Here is a 21,004-nt window from a genome sequence, read left to right as displayed (position 1 = left end):
AAACGGCAAAAAATGCACTAAATGGGGTAATATCCACTTCCTAGCAGCGTTTATTGATTAAATACAAATACTACTGGAGCTTTTCAGACATTACACCCGGGCCAGGGGGGTGATTTCCCCGGAATAAAGCTTCTTCTTTTTTAGATTTTGTTGCAATAGTACAAGAATAGTTGGATAATTGCATGAAGACCAAACATGCAGAAAAATTGCTGACAGGTATATAATCAGTGAACAATACTTTTATTGAATAAGTTAAAAAAAATCCAGCACTTTGAAAAAAATGTTGGCCAGCGTAATAGATGAGAATACAACAGGCATACATTGTACAACAAGCATGTATTGTATTGTGTATATGATGAAAAAGAGATGAAATATGGAATAAAGCCATCTAATTTAAAAAAGTAAGGGTATTTTGAGACCCAGAATTTAAGCTAGTACATACATTTGATCTTAAAGACCAAATATTCTCAAAATAGTGTTACATTTTCAAAAAAGGTGGATCATTTTTTTAATAAAATTGAAATATTGTGATACAAGTGCAGTTTTTAGGAGTATAATTCCTAATAAAATGTTTTACATTTACTTGTATTAAAATGTTAAACATCTATTTTTAGGTAAATTGTTTCTCCATGTATAAAAGAGCAACATTTAATTTTAAAATACTTAATTTTATCAAGCTTATCACTTTAATCTAGGTTTTTTTTTACAGTACAGTACAGGCCTAAAATAGTTTAGGCAAAAATGCACGTGTCCCCACAACCTTTTTTTTAACATGGATATTCTCAGTTAAAAAATAATTTATTTGTCTTCAGAATTTAAAAAAAAAAGTTTAGATTTAAAAAAAAGTAAATAATTAAAAATATGGAGCTACATTAGGTTTTGGTCTTTGCATTGCGGTCTCCCTCTAGCCAGTATTCTTCACTCTGCATCTCAGTGAGTCTGGAAACAGTTCTCTGGTAGGCAAACATCTCTTCTTCGCCACTGAAGATGGACAGACTGCTGGCCTCGTCCTGAAAAGACAGACGGTGTGGTGATCATCAAATATTTTTATCATCTTTGTGTATTAGATGAAAAGAAAAACTAGTGGAAATATTAAATCTTTCGCCGCGATAAAAGAACGTTACATTTGAACTGAGATGGGCTGGCAGCGATAGTCCTCCTATTAACATCCATAGCACTGAAACATGATCATTTACTACCAAAAGGTTAATACATTTATTATATTGATATTCGACTAATCAGTGATTGTATTTGCGTTTAGTTGACTAATCAGTTCATATACATACAGTTGAAGCCGGAATTTTACATATACCGTCCAAAAACAGACATTTCATTTTCTGTTTTACTCTCTTAAGTCCAATTAGACAATACATCTGTTTCAGGTCAGTGAGGATTACCAAAATAATTTAATTATGCTAAGTTTCTTTTGACTTTCTCGTGATTTCAAAATAAAAATTGTGTGTTTGAGTGATGACCTTAAATACATCCCCAGGTGTGGCATCATTCATTCACATGTTAGTCAGTCAAGCTATCCGGAGCCTTCAAAGCCAGCACCTCATCATCTAGACATCCCCATGTTCTTTAAAGGCACAGTATGTTTTTGTGTGTATCAACAAAACAAAAATAATATAACATTCTCTGAGAAATTCTGTCTGGTTTATTGGGCATTTAGAAAAATTAAATAATTTTGTTAATCCTGACTGAATTCAAACAATTAATCTGTATTGACTTGAGACAGTGAGACCAAAAAACTAAAATTTGTGTTTTTGCTAAGTGTGTGTAAACCTCAAACTTCAACTATATAAAGATTTTATGCTGTTATATTACTCTGGGTTTTACATTTTACATTACAATGGAATCTGCTTTGGCACCCAAAAAAAATCTGAAATTTTGGACTAAGTATTATGTAAGAGTATGATTGTTTTCCAAAATGAAAGCAGATATTTGCAAATATTATTATATTTAGTTAAATACAAAGATAACCATCTATTTGTTAGGACTACATAAGAGATTATTTGCATTGTAATGATATAAAAATGAAAATAAGAAAATATTTATATTTTTCCTTTTTTTTAATTAAATGATTATAACTTATGGTTTTTCTCTTCTTTAGTTAAGAAGATGTAAACAAATAAAAAAACTAAAATGGGATATTTACTATTAAAAAGATTTGGACATTTCTTTAGGTTAACAATATCTCTAAACCAGGGCTCACCAACTCCGGTCCTAAAGGGCACCATGACCGGACGTGTGGTCGACCGGACGTTTGGTCGACCGGACGTTTGGTCGACCGGACGTTTGGTTGCCGGGTTCGCTCGCTGTCAAATTATGACAGAGAGTTTACTGTTGATATTTTGATATTAGATATTTAGATATTAAACTCACTCTCTCTCTCATGATTATAATTTTGAGAGCTGGTTTCAACAGTAACAACCCGGCGACCAAACGTCCGGTCGACCAAACGTCTTTCGACGAAACGTGCGAGTACCCAAGGGCACCTATCTAGTCTGTTTTCCCACCTCTCCCTCCTCCAACACACCTGAATCAAAATATCAGGAGCATTATCAGGCTTCTTGACAACTTCCTGATGAGTTGATCATTTGATTCAGGTGTAGTAGAGTAGAAAGATGTGGAAAATAGACTGGAAAGGGGTCCATGACAACCAGAGTTGGGCACCCGAGTCTAAAGCATCAACTATGAAAAATAGTGGTCAATTAATTTGATCATCAATTAGTAGATGATTAGACGATTATATCACTGCCAACCCTCAGTCCCCATTATATATCATGACAAATGTTCACAGATGTTCCTACTCTTTTCAGTCCTAAATCATCCATTAAGATGTGACTTTCATCGTGGCTATGGTCGCCTTCCAGGACAAAGACCTCCTCCAACGGGTGATCGGCAAGAATCACCATACGCACCTGAAATACCAAATGGATGCACAATCATGTTAACATTTCTGAAAATGTTTATTTCCTCCGAGGTGAGTGGCCAGATAAACCTTGTGGTCATAGAGCGCATCCACCAGTGTGATTAGTCGGCGGGCTTGCGTTTTCTTGTTGAGCGTCAAGCGTGGGATGTGCCGGATGAAGACTGTGTCAAACAGACGGGAGATCTCTAGGTAGTCACTGGCACCAAGAGGCTAAAAGCATAAACAAATCGTAGACTTCTGGTTACAGATATCACAAATAATTGTCATCTGGTAGAAAGATCCATTAGACTTTGGAATGAAAATACATACTAGGACTGGGCAAGTTTTCCATGCCGCTTATGCTAACAAGGACCGCAGTGGGTGCAGATTTTTGTTCCAACCGATCCGACACAAACAGTTTAACCAATGAGGTTTGTGCTGAAATAAGAAGCACCTGACTGCAATCCACTGATTGCACTTCAAAGACACCAGATTGGTGTAAAGGTTTTCTCTTATAGCAGGGGTCGGGAACCTTTTGGACGAAGAGAGCCATAAACAATTCATATTTTCTAATGTTATTCCTTGAGAGCCATACTCCGAATTTAAAAGTCAAAATACATGTAAATGGGTGTCTTTTATTTTGGTAATTTCACAACTTTTAAAGTGGAAAAAAAAGAATACTTTTGACAACATTCTTATGCAGTTGCTAATCAATGAGAGTATGCATTCTAGCAGAGTCTAATGCAAAAAAAGAAGACTAAAGCAGCACTGGACATAGTATCTCAGTTCTGTCACCAGCGGGTTCCATATTTTAGCTCACAGGTTAGCGAAGAGCCAGATGCACCCATCGAAAGAGCCACATGTGGCTCCCGAGCCATAGGTTCCCTACCCGTCTTATAGGTTGGAACGAAAACCCGTACCCAATGTGGCCCATTGTGGAACAATTTGCTCAGCAATGCCCTAGAAGCTGAAATAATGTGAAAAATTGGTCCAGTAATTTTGTTTTTTAGCCTTTTTTTTTTCAAAAGCAGTGATTTGGAACTTCTGTATCTTTTATACATCACCAAGACAGAGCTCCCACCACCAACTTCAAGGTTCCATCATTCAACCAGGGAAACATCAGAAAAGGGTTGTTTAACAAAAAGCGGTGTCAAAACAGCAAACATGCATCTAATTTAAATCCCTGGGTCTTAGGGAAAATGTTTAGTTTCACTTAGCAACTTCAGATGATGAAAAAACAATTGAACTTTTTTTTTAAAAAAAAGTATATTACACCGCCTTTATAATGAGAAAAAAATCAGGTGTAAAATAAAAATTGGAAAACGATCTGATCTGAAAGAAAAAACATTATTTTACTTGTGCCTGCTTGCCCAGCCCTAATACATTCATTTTTCTGCCATTTGAATTATTTAAACCCTTACTCTGTCACACAGTTCCTCAAAAGTGCAGTCCAATAACGTCCCGCATGCTTTGTTCAGACGCACTTTCCTGTTGTGGACGTTCAGCACCCTTGGTCGCGTTACTGTGGATTAAATATAAATATTATTACTCCATAATTCTAATCTTCAAAATATGAATATATGAAGTTCTTGTGTGCTCTTTTCTGTGCTGTCACTGAATAAATTCAATCAATAAAACGAGAGAAAACTAAAACATGACTTACTGTCATTCTGCTTGAAAGCCAGCTCGTCAAAAAGTTCATCCAGTGTCTTTTCTGCATCAGGTTCACTGGAACTGATGTGAACGTGACACAAGAAATGGAAGAAATGAAAATAATGATCATAAAAAATGTTGTGGCATGATGCGCGGACATTTTACAGGAAGTAAAGTTTCCCTGCAGAGGGTCTATTCCTCTTGCGGTAGTCGATCCCCGAATCCAGACGAAGAGTTTGGCAGTATTTCTGGACAATATTTAAGGGTTGAGTGGTCATTTCGAATTATTTGGCATTTTGAAAATATAAAAAGGCGACATCTTACCTGCAGTACAGCAATAAAAGGCACAAAGTTTACCCTCTGCAACCCATTTTTATACAAGTCTGAAAGAATGTGGAGTGTGCAGGGGTGTCATTAACACTTCAATAATTCCCTGGTACTACCATATTTACTTGCATATAAGCCACGTATAAGCCGGACCCTTAAAATGCCATAAAATTGTTGAATTTTACCATTTGTCACGTATAAGCCGAACTTTTAAGGTTACAATTTTCACCTCCATATTCATGGTTTTAATAGGGAGTACAAATGTGTTACTTTGAAGGGAAAATCTTAAGAAAAAATCATAGCACCTGGTATTTATGAAATACTGTATGAATCAAAAGCACATTATTAGGGTCAATATCATAAGGGAGTTAATATGGCTGTCTTTGTGAATGCAAAATATCAAATTATTGAATTGGAAAAAAGAAATGATGACAACCTGATGCTTTTTAATGACAAAATTACAATTTTCTTACCAGAAGTTTAGGATGTTGTGGCAGCCAAATTGCCTCTAATTTTGAAATATCTTGATTTTTTCAATGGTTCATATTACTGCAATAGTTGACAGAAATAAAAAGAAAAAAATCAAAGCGGAATTTTGTTTTATTTCAGAATCACAAATGTAAAATCATTTCCTTTCTGTGTTTCGAGAGGGAGGGTATTGCCTGCACGTGGACAAATTCAAAAAGTAAGTAACGTAAGGACAACCAGGAAGTTTGTCTGTAGTGGTATAGTGTTCACCAAGTCTCTGGGTGCAATAATAGCATGGGATACACATTACGCAGGTACCAAGGATGATATTTTAATGATCGACTGCAATACCTTCGATCAGCCTTAACAACTATTGGGATGTGCTGACATGGTAAACGAGCACATCCATCAAGGCTACTTGCGTCTGACTAGTCAGAGCACGTTTATAACTGCGGTGGGCTGGCGACGCCATGAGCGAGCAAGTGAGGTTTTTTTCCACCTTTTATGCAAGAGACGCTTTTTTTTAAATTTCATTCGGACGTAAAAAAAAATTAATTGTTGAGCGTTTTATCTCAATCTTTTCTCAATTTTGAAATAAATGACCGTATCGTATTTGCATTGTCTTGCGTTAAGGCATCATGCATTATGGTGTTATAGCGTTTCGTCTTTGTCACCTTGCAGTTTTGTGCATGTCGTCTTTTTATGTGCATATAAGCCATACCCTCGATTCAGTCATCATTTTTTGTCCGTCAAATGCGGCTTATATCCGAGTAAATACAGTAATTCCTACTTTCCTAAGTTCTCACCTTCAGGGAAGCGATTGGATGTCGCTACGACAACCACCCCATGGAGAAACAAGTTCTCAAAGAGTTGTTTGAGGATCATGGCGTCAGCGATGTCCGTCACCTGTATTTACATTATAAGGTGAGATATAACGCGATAACGAAAATTATCACATTAACTCATTGGCTGGTATTAACAGTGATAAACGAACCAGAGGAATCCTGGAATTGATAGTCAAATCATGATTTTCTTTTCATAAACAACAGCATGCATCTTTAATAGTCCAATCAATCTTGTTTTGTTAGAAAGTGTTACCGGTGAAGTCAATGTTCATCATAGGCATCGACTAACAGTACAGTTATACCTTGACATATGAGTGTCCCAACATACAAAAAATTGAGATATGAGGAAAATTCTGAGCAAATTTTTGAATTGCGATAAAAGACAAATTTGAGATACGATTTGTGTGTGTGTGTGTAGTAATGCAAAAAAAATCTACATAAGCGATCAGTGGACCGGATTTGTTACATTTTTGTGATTAAATGCCCCCGATAGATCAGTTGACACTAAATGATGATGTCCGTACCTGAAACTCATCAAAGCACAGCAGAGAGGCTTCCTCGCTGATTTCCTCGGCAACCGGCGCAATGGGGTCATAAGATTTGGCCATCTTTCCTGCTTTCCTTTTCGGTAAACTCTGCTTAAGACGATGGATCCCTGCATAGTAAGCACCAATAATATGAGCCATTTTGTCCGCTGTCTAAATAATAAAGGCGCACTCACGTTTGTGTACATCCAACATAAACCCATGAAAGTGAACCCTCTTTTTCTTTTCCGTCTCCACATGTGAGTAAAACATGTCCATAACCATAGTTTTACCCGTACCTGAAATAACACGTCCCTTTGGTTATTGCAGAAAAAAAACGATACGGTCACGCGGTTTCTTACCCACATCGCCGTAGATGTAGTAACCCTTAGGAGGCTTCTGCTTGGTGAAAAACTACAATATAAAGAAGGAAAAAAATCTACTTAAAAGTTTGAACAATAAGATTTTTTTTAACTTGTGTTTATTTAGATGTTTATTCAATTGAAGTTGTTCAGTACCATTGACAGCAATTTTGTTGAACTACTAAATCATTGTACCTTTTGAAAGACTGATGTAGGCGCGTTGTTGTACCCGTGGAGTGTTTTGTGCAGCTGGTCCAGCTTGACCATCACTGCTCTCTGGTGCTCATCCTCCCGCAGGGTCCCATCTCGGATGAGCCCACTGTAGTGCTCCAATGGTGTGACCAGGACACCGCTTGTCTCAGCTTCCACGACGTAACCTTCTCGGAGATACACCACAAGGCAAAATTCACATTTGTGCCTAGTTTTATTTAGGGAAAAAAGTGACTTCATGGTTTTGCTTAGTTACACACGGATAATTTGATTTCCACAGTTAATACGCAAGGTACCCTTACCGACAAAAGCCTTACATTTTTATATATCCGGAATTTGACCAAAAATGTGGCAGTATTGGTGAATAAAACCAAAACAGTGTGCATGTAATGTAGTGGTCCTAGTTTGTTCACAACAGCCCCCATGTACCGTAGTAAAAGTAAAAATTAATTAATTCCAAGTGGTTTCAAAGCACGGCGTCAGGAAAGCAACTTTACCGCGACAAAAATATAAATACTGTATACCTAAAGTATATTTACATTTAGTGGGATGTTTGATTTCCTTAGCTGAATAGTAATAGTATCGAGCCTTTTCGTAACCTGAATATTCCGTACGTAGAAGCATTTTTGAGGAGAGGTATCACATATTACAAATGGACAGATAGCAATGAGAGTTTAAATCATTTTTTTCCAGGTGAAACTATGCGATATTCTATTTAAAAAATACCAACCCTTTAATAACCTTTATAAAACAGACATGAACACTTCAGTACAGAGTTTAAACGAATCTGTAACATTTGAAAAGTTGGCTTCATTGATAAAAACATGCTACTGGCGATCCGCATTATTTGGAATTTGTGAGTTTATTGATGACTGTTGGCAGGACAGATGCGATATTCTATTTAAAAAAATACTACCCCTTTGATAAGCTTGGTAAAACAGACATGAACACTTATGTACGTAGTTTAAACGAATCTGTAACATTTGAAAAGTTGGCTTCATTGCTAAAAACAAGCTACTGTCGATCAGCATTATTTGGAATTTGTGTGTTTATTGATGACAGTTGGCAGGACAGTAAAAGGATGTACAAAGCACATTGAATTTACAAGGAAGCTATAGCCTTATTTTGACTAAATATGTGATTTAGCTCAAGTAAGCCTGCTTTTTTATGTTCAGGTTGTCTAGAATTTTGGACAGACAATTTGCACACAGCCACTGCATAAACAAAAACTCACCAATAAACCGTCTCACCTCGTCTACGGCACGATAATATGGATTTGAGCAGTTTTATGGAGGAATACTGTCCTCTCCGTAGCAAAGTACAACCCAGAGAATGGGGTGACATTTTGGAAGACAGCGGTACCCACACCGCCATCTTTGATTTAAAAAAACCGTAAAACTTTATGTAACATCCTGTTCGATCAAAATAATGTAATAACTTTGTTTTAGGGAACGAAATGATTAGACTCTTCTTTTGTTTTGCGTTTTCTATGTTTGAATTATATTTTAATGTAATTAAATAAATATAAATAATTATTTTAAACATTATGATTAATTGAATAACAAAAAAAATATTATCTACCTACCATTATTGGACACGCTTTCTAGTGTTTTAATAATAGAAACTAAATTTCCTCCATACTTTTAAATAGTAGTGTATTTTTAAAAATATATATACAACTTTCTAGCAGTGCCCTGTGATTGGCTGACCACCAATTGAAGGTGCCCCCCCTGGTCCCCATAGTTACTAGCTGGGATATGCTCCTGCACCTCCCGTGACACTTGTGATGATAATGTGGGCCCCTACTATGGGGAGTTTGCATGTTCTTCTGGGGCTTGTGTGGTTTTTCTCTGGGTACTCTGCTTTCCGTCCACCTTTCAACAACATGCAGGGTATGCTGGTTGAACACTTTAAATTGCCCATAGGTTTGAGTGCGAGTGTGAATGGTTGTCTTTCTCCTTGTGCCCTCCGATTGGCTGGCCAACAATTATGGGTGTCACCTGTCTGGTCCTCATAGTTGAGTGGGATAAGCTGCAGCACACTTGTGAGGATAAACGGCTCGGAAAACGATTTAAAGAAAGAAACGGGATTCTTCTGCTGCGATGCATATGACAAAGATGTCCTCCCTACCTTTAAATTCAACACTTGTCCAGTCTGGTTATTTCTACAGCAATGAATGCAAAATAACAACAACATAAATGTAGAACTCCACTTGATTTAGATTTGATGGGGATATGATGTATATATATATATATAAACGGTAATACATCATATCCCCATCAAATCTAAATCAAGTGGAGTTCTACATTTATGCTACTTTTTCAGTGCTGAAACGGAACAAATGCAATTTTGCCTCTTCATCAGTGAGCTGCAGACTAAACATGGGTTGTAGGTTTGTTGCCATGACAACAGAGGAACCCCCATCACCATTACCACTACCTTCAGGCAAATACTGTGTCACTCTCTCTCTCTCTCTCTCTCTCTCTCTCTCTCTCTCTCTCTCTCTCTCTCTCTCTCTCTCTTTCTCTCTCTCTTTTCACTCTGTGTTCCAAGCGGTATTCCATCCACTTTTCAACTGGAAGACGAAACAGGCGCATCAAGACCCCTCCTGCTTGTCTGCGTCGGGCGGTGAGTGTTTACATCCTTTGTCAACAGATATCTCCTAGTGGGGTTTAAAGATGGATGCTGGGTGGTGATGGCAGCACATAACCGGGTATCCATGGTGAAGACCACCCCCCGAAAGCAACCTCCCACCCTTTTACTGCTGTATGCATTTGTCTAATGACAGCCTGCGGCGACAACAAAGAGGGACGGTGAAGATACCATGTCACTTTTTTTACAGCTCCAAATGAGTGTTCCAGCAGCGACGGTGCAGCAACGAGCTGGTGAGATGCAATCGGCCGCAGTGGCGCCGTCCTCATTCATGCCGGGCCAGTCGGGCAAGATTCCGGGCAGGAAACGAGGAAGACCCCCGCTGCGAAGCGTGGCCAAGATGGATTTCGTCAATCGCTATGCCGACTCGCTGCCCCCACTCAAAGTGCCCAAGAAGAGGGGGAGGAAGCCAGGATTCAAGGTCAGGCTGAGTTTGGGAAATAGCTTCAAGTTGAATTTGTCAAATCAAAATTTCCCCATTAAAATCAATTGGCTGTCAGTTAATAAAGCTTTTTGTTAAAATGATTTTTCCCCAAATAAATTTAGTTCCATTTATCCAACAAAAGCGGTTCATATTTGTTTTAATAACAAATATACTACATCTATTCTATATATTCTTATACTTTTGTATTATTTTCCCCGTGGTTCAAAGGTTCAAAGGTGAGATAATGGCTTTGGAAATTCCTGATAATTTAATTGACATCAAGTGAGTTATTTGACAGCACACTTGCTGCTTCCTTTTTTTTAATCATTACAAAATAAATAAACAGAATAGAAATAAAAGAGAGAATCGTGGAGCTCCAAAAGTTTAGTTCATCCTTGGGTGCAATTTCCGGTTGCTTAAAGATGGGGAAAAATTATGGGATTGTGCAGCAATCACACCGCTCAGGAAGAAGATGGAATTTGTGTTCTAGGGATGGCCAAGATAAAGACCTTGTGAAGAAGTTGGATTAAGCTGTTAAGAAATTGTCATTATCCACAGTGAAACGAGTCCTGCACAGGAATTGGCTAAAAGGCCACTCACCAAGAATGAAGCCATTACTACTAACGAAAAAAAACCTGATTACTGTTTGCAATAAGACACCAAGACAATGTTCTTAACTTCTGGAGTCATATCCTGTACTGGGATGACACTAATATTGCGCTGTTTGACCATAATTAGTTTATATTAGATTATATTAGATAACTTCATTCATCCCGTATTTGGGAAATTTCACTGTCACAGTAGCAAGAGGGTGAGAATACAGACACAGGAAAATACATTTTAGACATAAATAAATAGGTAATAAATAAGTTAATAAATGAAGAAATAAGCGTGTTGCTTATATATATTTATATGTATATATATATACACATATATACATACATAATATAAATATATACATACTACACATATATACATACATAATATAAATATATACACATATATACATACATAATATAAATATATACACATATATATACATACATAATATAAATATAAACACATATATACATACATAATATAAATATATACTTATATATATTCATACATACACATAGATGCACATGTATACATACCAAGGTAAACGGGAGAATTTTGTAGACTTGATGACACCATATCAACTCTGAAACATGGACGTTGACGTATGATGTTGAGGAGCGTTTTTTCTGCAACTGGAAGTATTTCTAATTTTATCTCATAAAAATGTAGAAACAATAAAATATGTAAAATATTAGCAAAAATGAATCTTTACATAAATACTACCTCTTAATTCGGGGTTCCCTTTTGAGGATATTTACGAAAGCAATAAGTGGAGTGATTGTTTTGCCATCTTTTAATTTGTTAAGTAATTCATTTTCCGTACCGCTTATCCTCATATGGGTCACAGGGTGTGCTGGAGCCCATTCCCCAGCCAACTATGGGCACCAGGCAGGTGATACCCTGAATTGGTGGCCAGCCAATGGCACAGGACAAGGAGACGAACAACCATTCATGCTCACATTCATACCTAGGGGCAATTTAGACTGTTCAATCAGCCAAACAACATGCATGTTTGTGGGATGTGGGAGTAAACCGGAGTACCCACTCAAACCTGGGAAGAAAATGCATACTCCACACAGGAAAGACCCACCTGGGTTCCACCCCAGGTGAGTCCTTTCTGTGAAGCCAACGTGCAAACCACTCGGCCATCGCGACGTCCTTTTAAGGAAATATCTTCTTCTGCAGCTGAAACCCAGGATGATGACGCCGTTAGCCATCTCCCCGCCCAGCAGCACCCCTGAACCTGACATGAGTTCCATCCCTCAGGACGCCGCCACAGTCCCCCACTCGGCCACGCCCCAAGTCCTCACAGGTAGAATGGTGCATAAAACTGTTCATCTCATTTTCTGAACCACTTTATCCTCACTAAGGTCACGGGGGGTGCTGGTGCCTATCCCAGCTGACTTTGGGCCGGAGGCAGGGGACACCCTGAATTGGTGGCCAGCCAATCGCAGGGCACAAGGAGACAATCAACCATTTATGCTTACTCATACCTAGGGGCAATTTAGAGTGTCCAATCAGCCTACCATGCATGTGTTTTGCAATGTGGGAGGAAACCGGAGTACCCGGAGAAAACCCATGCAGGCCCGGGGATAACATGCAAACTCCAAACAGGTGGACCGACCTGGATTTGAACCCAGATCTCCCCCACGCTAGCTACTCAGCTGCCTCAAACTGCTCATATGGAAAATACTTTTTTTGCCAATATATTTCATGAAATTAAAAAAACACTGCATTTTTTTTATTTAATGTATTCAGTGTGCATCTACATCAACAAGCAGGCCAACACCGGCCCTAACCTGGACAGGAAGAAGATCCAGCAGCTGCCTGACCACTTTGGACCCGACCGGCCATCAGTGGTGCTGCAGCAGGCTGTGCAGGGCTGCATCGACAGTGCCTTTCAACAAAAAAACGTCTTCACGCTGCTAACACAAGGATACGGGGGAGAGAAAATATCAGGTAGCTTATACTATGTTCTCATTTCATCTCATTTTCGCAAGGGGTGCTGGAGCCAATCCCAGCTGTCTTCAGACCATAGACGGGGGACAGACTGAATTGGTGGCCAGCCAATCGCAGGGGACAAGGAAACAAACAAGCATTTACGGTCACACTCATTCCTAGGGGCAATTTAGAGTGTCCAATCAGCCTATCATACATGTTTTTTTGTAATGTGGGAGGAAACCGGAGTACCCAGAGAAAAACCCACACAGAACATGCAAACTCCTTACAGGTGGACTGACTTTGACTTGAACCCGGGACCCCAGAGCTGTGAGTCAGACGTACTAACCACTCGCGTCACCGGGCCGCCCCTTGTACTATGTTTGACGTATAAATTCCTAGATATAATATTTACTTGTATAACCATAGGGGGCCCCGGTGAGTGGTTAGTGCTTCAGCCTCACATAATAATCGGACATAGGCCCTGTCGTCATCATCAACAACAAAAGCCTAATTGTCATCACACCCAGAAACTACGTATGACGAAATTGGTAGTGCTTCTCCATAAGGTGCGTTCTCTCGGCAAAAGACCCAAATAAGTGATAATTTCGGACTCGTAATTTGGCATTCTGCCGTTATGAATACATTGCTTCTGGCCAGTGTTAATCACTTTCTGCATGGCCTTTTTGTCTGCTGCCGTGCTTCCAGCGTACCACGCTGTGATGCAGTATGCCAGGATGCTCTCCACAGTGGTTCTATAGAAGGTTACCAGAAGCTTATTGTTCAAGTTGTTCCTCCTGAGTACCCTGAGGAAATTGAGTTGTTTCTGGGCCTTCTTCACTACTGCCGTGGTGTTTGTAGACCAGGAGAGCTTATCCGTGACGTGGACCCCCAGGAATTTAAAGGACTGGACCCTGTCAACACATACTCCATTTATGAGGAGTGGGGCCAGATCTGTGCTGTGTTTGTGAAAGTCCAGGATTATTTCTTTAGTTTTCGTGGTGTTCAGTGTGAGATTGTTCACTGAGCACCACGAAGACAGTTTGTTGACCTCATCTCAGTAGGCCGACTCATCCCCTCCTGAGATGAGTCCGACCACAGTGGTGTCATCGGCAAATTTGATGATGGAGTTAGACTGGTGGGTTGGTGTACAGTCGTATGTGTACAGGGAGTACAGAAGAGGACTCAGTACACAGCCTTGAGGGGAGCCAGTGCTCAGTGTAATGGAGGAAGAGAGGTGGGGACCAAGTCTAACAGTTTGTGGTTGGTTGGTTAAGAAGTTCTTTATCCAGCAGCAGATGGAAGAGGATAGTCCAAGGTGGGAGAGTTTGTCAGTCAGAATGTCCGGTTTTGTAGTGTTGAAGGCTGAGCTATAGTCAATGAAAAGCATCCTCACATAATTCCCATGGTGTTCCAGGTGGCTCAGTGCTGTGTGTAGAGCAATGGCGATAGCATCCTCAGTGGATCAGTTTGCTCTACTCAACTGAGGGAGGGATTGTATTCCTGATATGGCGGGCTACCAACTTTTCAAAGCACTTCATGATCACAGGCGTGAGTGCAACAGGCCTATAATCATTCAGGCTGTCAATGGTTGGCTTTTTGGGGACAGGGATAATGGTGGCAGATTTCAGGCAGGATGGAATGATGGATTGTTGCAGGGAACAATTGAATTTTTTTGTGAAAACTCCAGCCAGCTGGTCAGCACAGGCTTTGAGCACCTTCTCAGGTACTCCGTCATGGCCAGCAGCCTTCCTGGTGTTCACAGACCGCATTACCAGTCTCACTTCCTGTTCCTGAAACTTCAGTGTATTGCTGCAGGGTGGTGGTGGGGGTGTTGAGACTGGGTCTGATTTGTCAGTCTCAAAGCGGGCAAAGAAACGGTTCAGTTCCTCCGCTAGTGGGGCATCTGCGTTAACAGACATTATTGTCATTGTAATTGGTAATATGTCGTATTCCCTGCCACATCTTCTTTGGGTTATTTTCTGTGAAGTGCTCCTCAATTTTCTTTGTATATGCTGCCTTGGCCTTTTTAATGCCTCTTTTCAGCTCTGCTCTGGCAGCTCTGTATTGTATCTTGTCCCCTGATCTGAAGGCGGTGTTACAACATTTGATGAGTGCCTGTGTCTCCTTGGTCATCCAGGGTTTTTGGTTAGGAAAAACCCGTATCCGTTCACAGTAGGGGACCTGGGTTCAAATCCAGGTCAGTCCACCTGTGTGGAGATTGCATGTTCTCCGCCTGGCTGCGTGGGTTTTCCGGTTTCCTCCCACATCCCAAACACATGCACGGTAGGCTGATTGGACACTTTAAATTTCCCCTAGGTATGGGTGTGAGTGTGCATGGTTGTCCGTCTCCTTGATCCCTGCGATTACGGGTTTCCCCCGCCTCTGGTCCGAAGTCTTATGGGATAGGCTCCAGCACCCCCGTGACCCTAATGAGGTTCAGACAATGACATGAGATGAGACTTGTATAATCATTCATTCCGCCATACTTTCACTCACTTCTCACCATATAGTATATATGGCAGTGCGATTAGAAGTGTATATGGTTCTCTCTCACTATGTCTACCTTACAACTGATTGGCACCCTGTCTAGGGTGTTTTCCCTCTTTTGACCCAAAGTCAGCTTGGATAGGTTCCAGCACCCCGCGACCCTGACCATAATAAGTGGCATTGAAAATGAATTAATTTTATTCATAAATTATTTCCCGTTATTGCCTCTGCGTATTAAAGTGGATTTATTTTGACTATGAGAAATAAGAACATCCGTGCGAACATTGTCTTTTTTGGTGTTTTTGAACTGTAGCCACGTTTGACGGCAAGCAGCACCTCCTGAGCCTACCAGTGGTCAACAGCATTGACTACGTGCTGCGCTTCCTGAAGAAGCTGTGTCGTAGCTTGCATTGTGAGAATCTGTTTAGCGATCAACCTCTAAGCCAGCGTGCTTCCTACCACTCTGAGGGTAAGCACAATTTGGTTAAAGGTGCCCTTAACTCTAAGTTTTTTACATTATTTTAACCTTCGATGTCATAGTACCAGGTTTGCACGATAAGGTGTGTTGAAAGTGCCCAGAAAGTCATTTTCAATCCATTTTATTTGATAGTTTTTGAGCTCACTGGGAGAAAACATGGTCATGTGACAAAAGTATTGTGCTAAAGGCATGGCAAATGCAGATGTATTGATTAAAATATTGCTTTTTTATATACTGTATGCTTAATATGGCACATTTTAGAACTAAGAAGTGGCAGCTCCAGATGGCTTTTGTTATTGCTCACCAATCCCGATCTCAATGGGGGTGAAGAGAGAACGAAGAAGGCCAGTACTTGCATGATAAGGGAGGGTGTGATATCACACTGTAACCAATTTCAAAACCAACTGTTTGCAGAATGATTTACTTACAAACATGATTGCAATCAAAAAATAATAATAACTACTCAGATTGCACACTTCAACTAGGGCACACTCTCATTTGAAACAATTTGAAGGCCTCTTCAATTCATTCTCTCTACCAATGGAGGTGATAGACAATTTGAACTGAGCAGTTTGGCAGCAATCCACCCATTCTCGTGCAAATGGATTATCTATTGTCATCATTGGCACTGAAATGTGGAAATTCACTGCTGTCCCTTTGACCACCAGGGGAAACGTCTGTGATCGAGGATTACTGCCACGAGCGAGCAGAGGGGAACCGCTACCCGGCAGCAGAGCGCAGGGAATCCATGTTTGGCTCTATCAGCTCATCCTCTTACTCATCTTCTCCCAAACCGTCCTATGGCTTCCGCTCATCGCAGCCGTCAGGCAACATGTCGACCACTCCCAGACAGTCGTCAGGAAGTCCTGACGCTTTCATAGAAAGCAACAGAACAGGTGACTGACTGAATGACCCTAACTAACTACTAAATTTAAAAAAACTTGTTCACAAATTCACTCAGTAACAAACACCAACTAGATCTGTGTCTGTATTCTCACCCTCTTGCTTCTGTGACAATGACATTTCCCGGATACAGGATGAATAAAGTTATCTAATCTAATCAATAATTAACTCAGCACGTAACATGCCTCATTCATTAACTAATTTACAAACTCACTCAATCACATATCTGACTCCAATCAGATTTCTCCCCAAATCCGATTTTTATGGCTGAGTTCTTCATACTATTTTTAGCAAGTGGAAAAATCGGATCTGACCCTGTTCAGATTGGCCCACATTATTGAACCATCTGACAGGTTGCTGTGGCAACAAAGGCTTCATCCATCCATACATAGAGTGACCGTCAAAACCCATCTGAGCTTTTAAGATTAAGAAGCACCATCTCCATTTTAGATAACAAACTAGCTCCCGCATATGTTTCAGTCTCTCACCAAGTTAGATTCCTATGCTTTGTGACTGTTGAGACTTAAAAAGAGCCATCCAGTTTCAATCTCGATGGACAAAAAAAATTGAGCTTCCAATCTGAACAATACCTAACTAACCTACAGACAATTTCACTAATGGACTACCCAATGTTATGAATTGGCAAGCCGATTAAAGATGGATCAAATACAACTAAGGAACGAAGGAGTCAATTCACAAAAAATAGAATTTATTGAATAAAAGGAGCATGCCAAAAAACACAAGTATTAAAAGGAGACAACAAAAAGAGCAACACCGAGTCGGCGTACAAACTGCTGAAAAGACACGTCATCATAGGCAGGAGAACATGACACCCAACTTACTTTTAACTCTCTCAATCCACACTTAACGATCGTTTTGCCCCGTCAGGAGGCTACCTTGCACAGGAGTCCAAGGCCTCACCACCCGGCAAGGATCCATCCACGTGGAGCGTGGATGATGTGGTGCGGTTCATCAGGGATGCCGACACCAATGCCCTCGGACCGCATGCCGACGTCTTCAGGAAACATGTGAGTTCCTTGTTAATTTTGGGTTAATTCCCCTTGATTGTGGGGCAAATTGGATTCAATTCCACTTGATTTTGCTTCATCTCATCTTCTGAACCGCTTTATCCTCACTAGGGTCGCGGGCGTGGGGGTTGGGGGGGCGGGATGTTGTCTATGTATCCCAGCTGACTTTGGGCCAGAATTGGTGGCCAGCCAATCGCAGGCAGGGTACATGGAGACAAACAATCATCCACGCTCACACTCATACCTAGGGGCTATATAAAGTGTCCAATCAGCCTATCATGCATTTTTGTGCAATCTGGGAGTAAACCGGAGTACCCGGAAAAAATCCATGCAGGCTTGGGGAGAACCTGCAAACTCCACACAGGTGGACCGACCTGTATTTGAACCCAGGTCCCCCACTGTGAGACCAACGTGCTAACCACTCATCCGCCGGGCCACTGATGTAGCTTTATTTACATTTTAATTCAGGGCATTTTACAGATCAATTTTGTTGATTTTCTGTTACTTCCTATTAATTTGGAGGCACTTCCTGTCGATTTAGAGAATTTCCAGATCACTTCCTATTGCGTTTGGGTCATTACTCTTGATTTAAAGGGATTTCCATGTCCCTTACAGATCACTTTTTATTTTTGGGGGGAATTTATGGTCACTTCTTGTATCCAGGAAATTTTCAGCTGTTTTGGGGGCTATGTTTCTTGCTCACTTTTTGTTGCAGGAGATTGACGGCAATGCCCTGTTGCTACTGAAGAGCGACATGATCATGAAGTATCTGGGCCTGAAGTTAGGCCCCGCCCTCAAGCTCTGCTACCATATCGACAAGCTCAAGCAGAGTAAGTTTTAGTATCAACGCACCCGATTGCTCCATTTACAGGAAGTATGAACTAAAAAAGGCACAAAAGGATTACCATGTAGCTGATGAATTGAATCTTTTGTATAAGAATTGTTAATGAAGCCTTATTTATCCATGTCACTAAGATTAATCAGTTGAATCATTTTCATTTTATTTGCTGCGATTGGCAGCAAGTAACAATGTGAGAGTGGCTGGCATTTTATGATCATTTTTCACACAATCTTTATTACCATTTTATGGCAGTCTTTCTGCATGAAAGTGCACTCCCTTGCAGCAATATCCTGACTTTTCATTGTTCTGTGTTAAAAGCAAAGGTGGCTAAATTCAAATTCATTGTTTGACTGCTGTATGACTGTGTGAGAATAAACCTATTATAACATATGATTTCTTTATGCACTGATGAAAAAACATTTATTTTGATTTCCCCCAAATTTTCTACGTTTTTCATCATAATCAGCATTCTATGTACTTTATCAGCCTGTTTGAATTCCTGCTAATGTAAAAGTACTATATAATCACGATGAAGCGTAATATTATATATATATATATATATATATATATATATATATATATATATATATATATATATATATATATATATATATATATATGGGGGGGGGGAGTGGTTTATGCGCAAAGCTCCATATTTAAAAAAAAAATGCATTTTAGCAGTGCTGACGTATATGAGGAGTGTCAGATGACTTGTGTTTTGTAATGGTGACACAGCAAGGAAATAAGAAGAATATGTATATAAATAGTCCTGGATGTGAGTATTAAATCAAGCTATGTCAACAATTTATTTGTTGCGTGTGTCTAAATGTGTTTTGTTTGTCTTGAAGAATGCAGGATTTATAAATGGATGCTCACGAAGAGTTCATTTGCATTTTTTAGCCTTTCTTTAATATTATAGATTTTTGGCCTACTGCAATTTTCTGTCAATTTTTTTTGTGTTATGTTTTGAATAATTTTATTATTCCATTTTCATTTTTTATTCATTTCCATCACCGCTTCTCCCCGTTAAGGTCGAGGGGTGCTGGAACCTAACTTTTAGCAAAAGGCAGACTACACCCAAGATTGGTTGCCAACAAGTTATAGGGTACAGATAGAGACAGACATCCATTTGCACTTACAATCATATGCTACCTGCTTTGAAGTCAAGCGAAAGAATAGTGCCCGATGATAAGAAAACAGCTTCTAACAAACACATTGTTTTCTGACGTTTTCCTAGTGAGCCTAATGCAGCTTTATTCCTTATTTTTCATTTAATTTTAATGGCATAATAATTATCTGAACATTTTTCAGATTGTTTGGTATTTTACACAGATTTCATTCAAAATCGGTATAATTTTATAATAAAAGTTCGAACGACTTACAGCTTTTGCATGTAAAATACATCTCTACTTACGAAAAATCCAAGTTACGAAACCATTCCTGGAATAAATTAATTTGGGGAGTTGAGTCTGTGTACTCTTTATGGAAGCTTTAAATCTCAATGTATGTACTTGTATAATGACAATAAAGGCATTCAATTCAATTCAGGTACCACTGTATTTTGTACTATTTCAAATTGTACACATTAATATTGTCTATAATGAATATATGTCATACAATTTGGATTGAAAACATAGCATGTCGCTGTTTGATTGTCTCTAAATGTATTTTTATATGTCAATTTTCCAAATATTTACATACTTTCAATTTTTGTATTTTATTTGTCTATTATGTAGAATAGAATCTGGTATTTTGTATTTCTTTTTTAATTTTGCGTTCTAAGTATTAAATGATCATATTACAAACATCAATTGTCATGTTCTTATTTGTTTTTGAAAAACACCCCTTTAAATCTATTTACATGTATTTGTAAGCATTAAAAACATTGATTTCCCGATTTTTTTCTGCTTAATATTTTGTATTTCAATTTTCATTTTTGGGTTCCGAATTAAGCATATAGCAATTTGATTTTATTATTATTATTCTTTACTATATATTCAAGTTAACTAGTAAATCTAGTTTAATTCAGCTGGAATGCGCGGTACGGATTGATGAATATAGTCAAAATAGGTTGGACGTCTATCACCGTCATTGGCAGTTAATAAATAAAATTACATTTATACATTTTGAACAGTATGGACGTGTTTGGTTCCTTTTTTTCGTACTTACAGAAATGTCAATGTAAAAAAACTGTTCTTTTTCAAAGCAATTCTGGAACGCATATTAGCGTCAAGCTCATCCAGTATAATTTCCCCGACGGTTTGCTTCAAATCTATCTCAAAATAACGCATCTAATATTCAGCAACTTTATTATTCATATAACGTTATTGTCTCCTATTTCGTTGCA

At 39.2% G+C, this 21,004-nt stretch overlaps 2 protein-coding genes across 3 annotated transcripts; one reads left to right on the top strand and one right to left on the bottom strand.

Annotated features, from left to right (window-relative positions):
* Positions 1 to 223: 223 nt before the first annotated feature.
* On the bottom strand, positions 224 to 8,687 carry afg1la (AFG1 like ATPase a). Of its 2 annotated transcripts, none has more exons than XM_077621695.1 (13): positions 8,554 to 8,687; positions 7,289 to 7,470; positions 7,094 to 7,145; positions 6,929 to 7,030; positions 6,732 to 6,862; positions 6,169 to 6,268; positions 4,892 to 4,950; positions 4,733 to 4,815; positions 4,578 to 4,648; positions 4,336 to 4,436; positions 3,005 to 3,145; positions 2,814 to 2,924; positions 224 to 1,010 (listed from the first exon to the last, which is right to left on the bottom strand). In XM_077621695.1, exons 1-13 carry the CDS (start codon positions 8,675 to 8,677, stop codon positions 873 to 875), a joined length of 1,395 nt encoding a protein of 464 aa, XP_077477821.1. In that variant the 5' UTR covers positions 8,678 to 8,687; the 3' UTR covers positions 224 to 872. The 2 variants fall into 2 exon arrangements, with proteins under 2 accessions (XP_077477821.1, XP_077477822.1); XM_077621696.1 differs by having other exon boundaries at positions 8,538 to 8,672.
* Positions 8,688 to 9,808: 1,121 nt separating this feature from the next.
* On the top strand, positions 9,809 to 19,225 carry scml4 (Scm polycomb group protein like 4). Its single transcript, XM_077621824.1, has 8 exons — positions 9,809 to 9,931; positions 10,146 to 10,376; positions 12,165 to 12,291; positions 12,738 to 12,938; positions 15,721 to 15,876; positions 16,554 to 16,781; positions 17,677 to 17,816; positions 18,532 to 19,225. Exons 2-8 carry the CDS (start codon positions 10,152 to 10,154, stop codon positions 18,655 to 18,657), a joined length of 1,203 nt encoding a protein of 400 aa, XP_077477950.1. The 5' UTR covers positions 9,809 to 9,931; positions 10,146 to 10,151; the 3' UTR covers positions 18,658 to 19,225.
* Positions 19,226 to 21,004: the final 1,779 nt, after the last annotated feature.

Source organism: Stigmatopora argus, chromosome 15 (genome assembly GCF_051989625.1).
Source record: "Stigmatopora argus isolate UIUO_Sarg chromosome 15, RoL_Sarg_1.0, whole genome shotgun sequence".
NCBI lineage: Eukaryota > Metazoa > Chordata > Actinopteri > Syngnathiformes > Syngnathidae > Stigmatopora > Stigmatopora argus.
The sequence above is the reverse complement of the archived record's forward strand: the minus strand, read 5'-3'. Positions and strand labels throughout refer to the sequence as shown.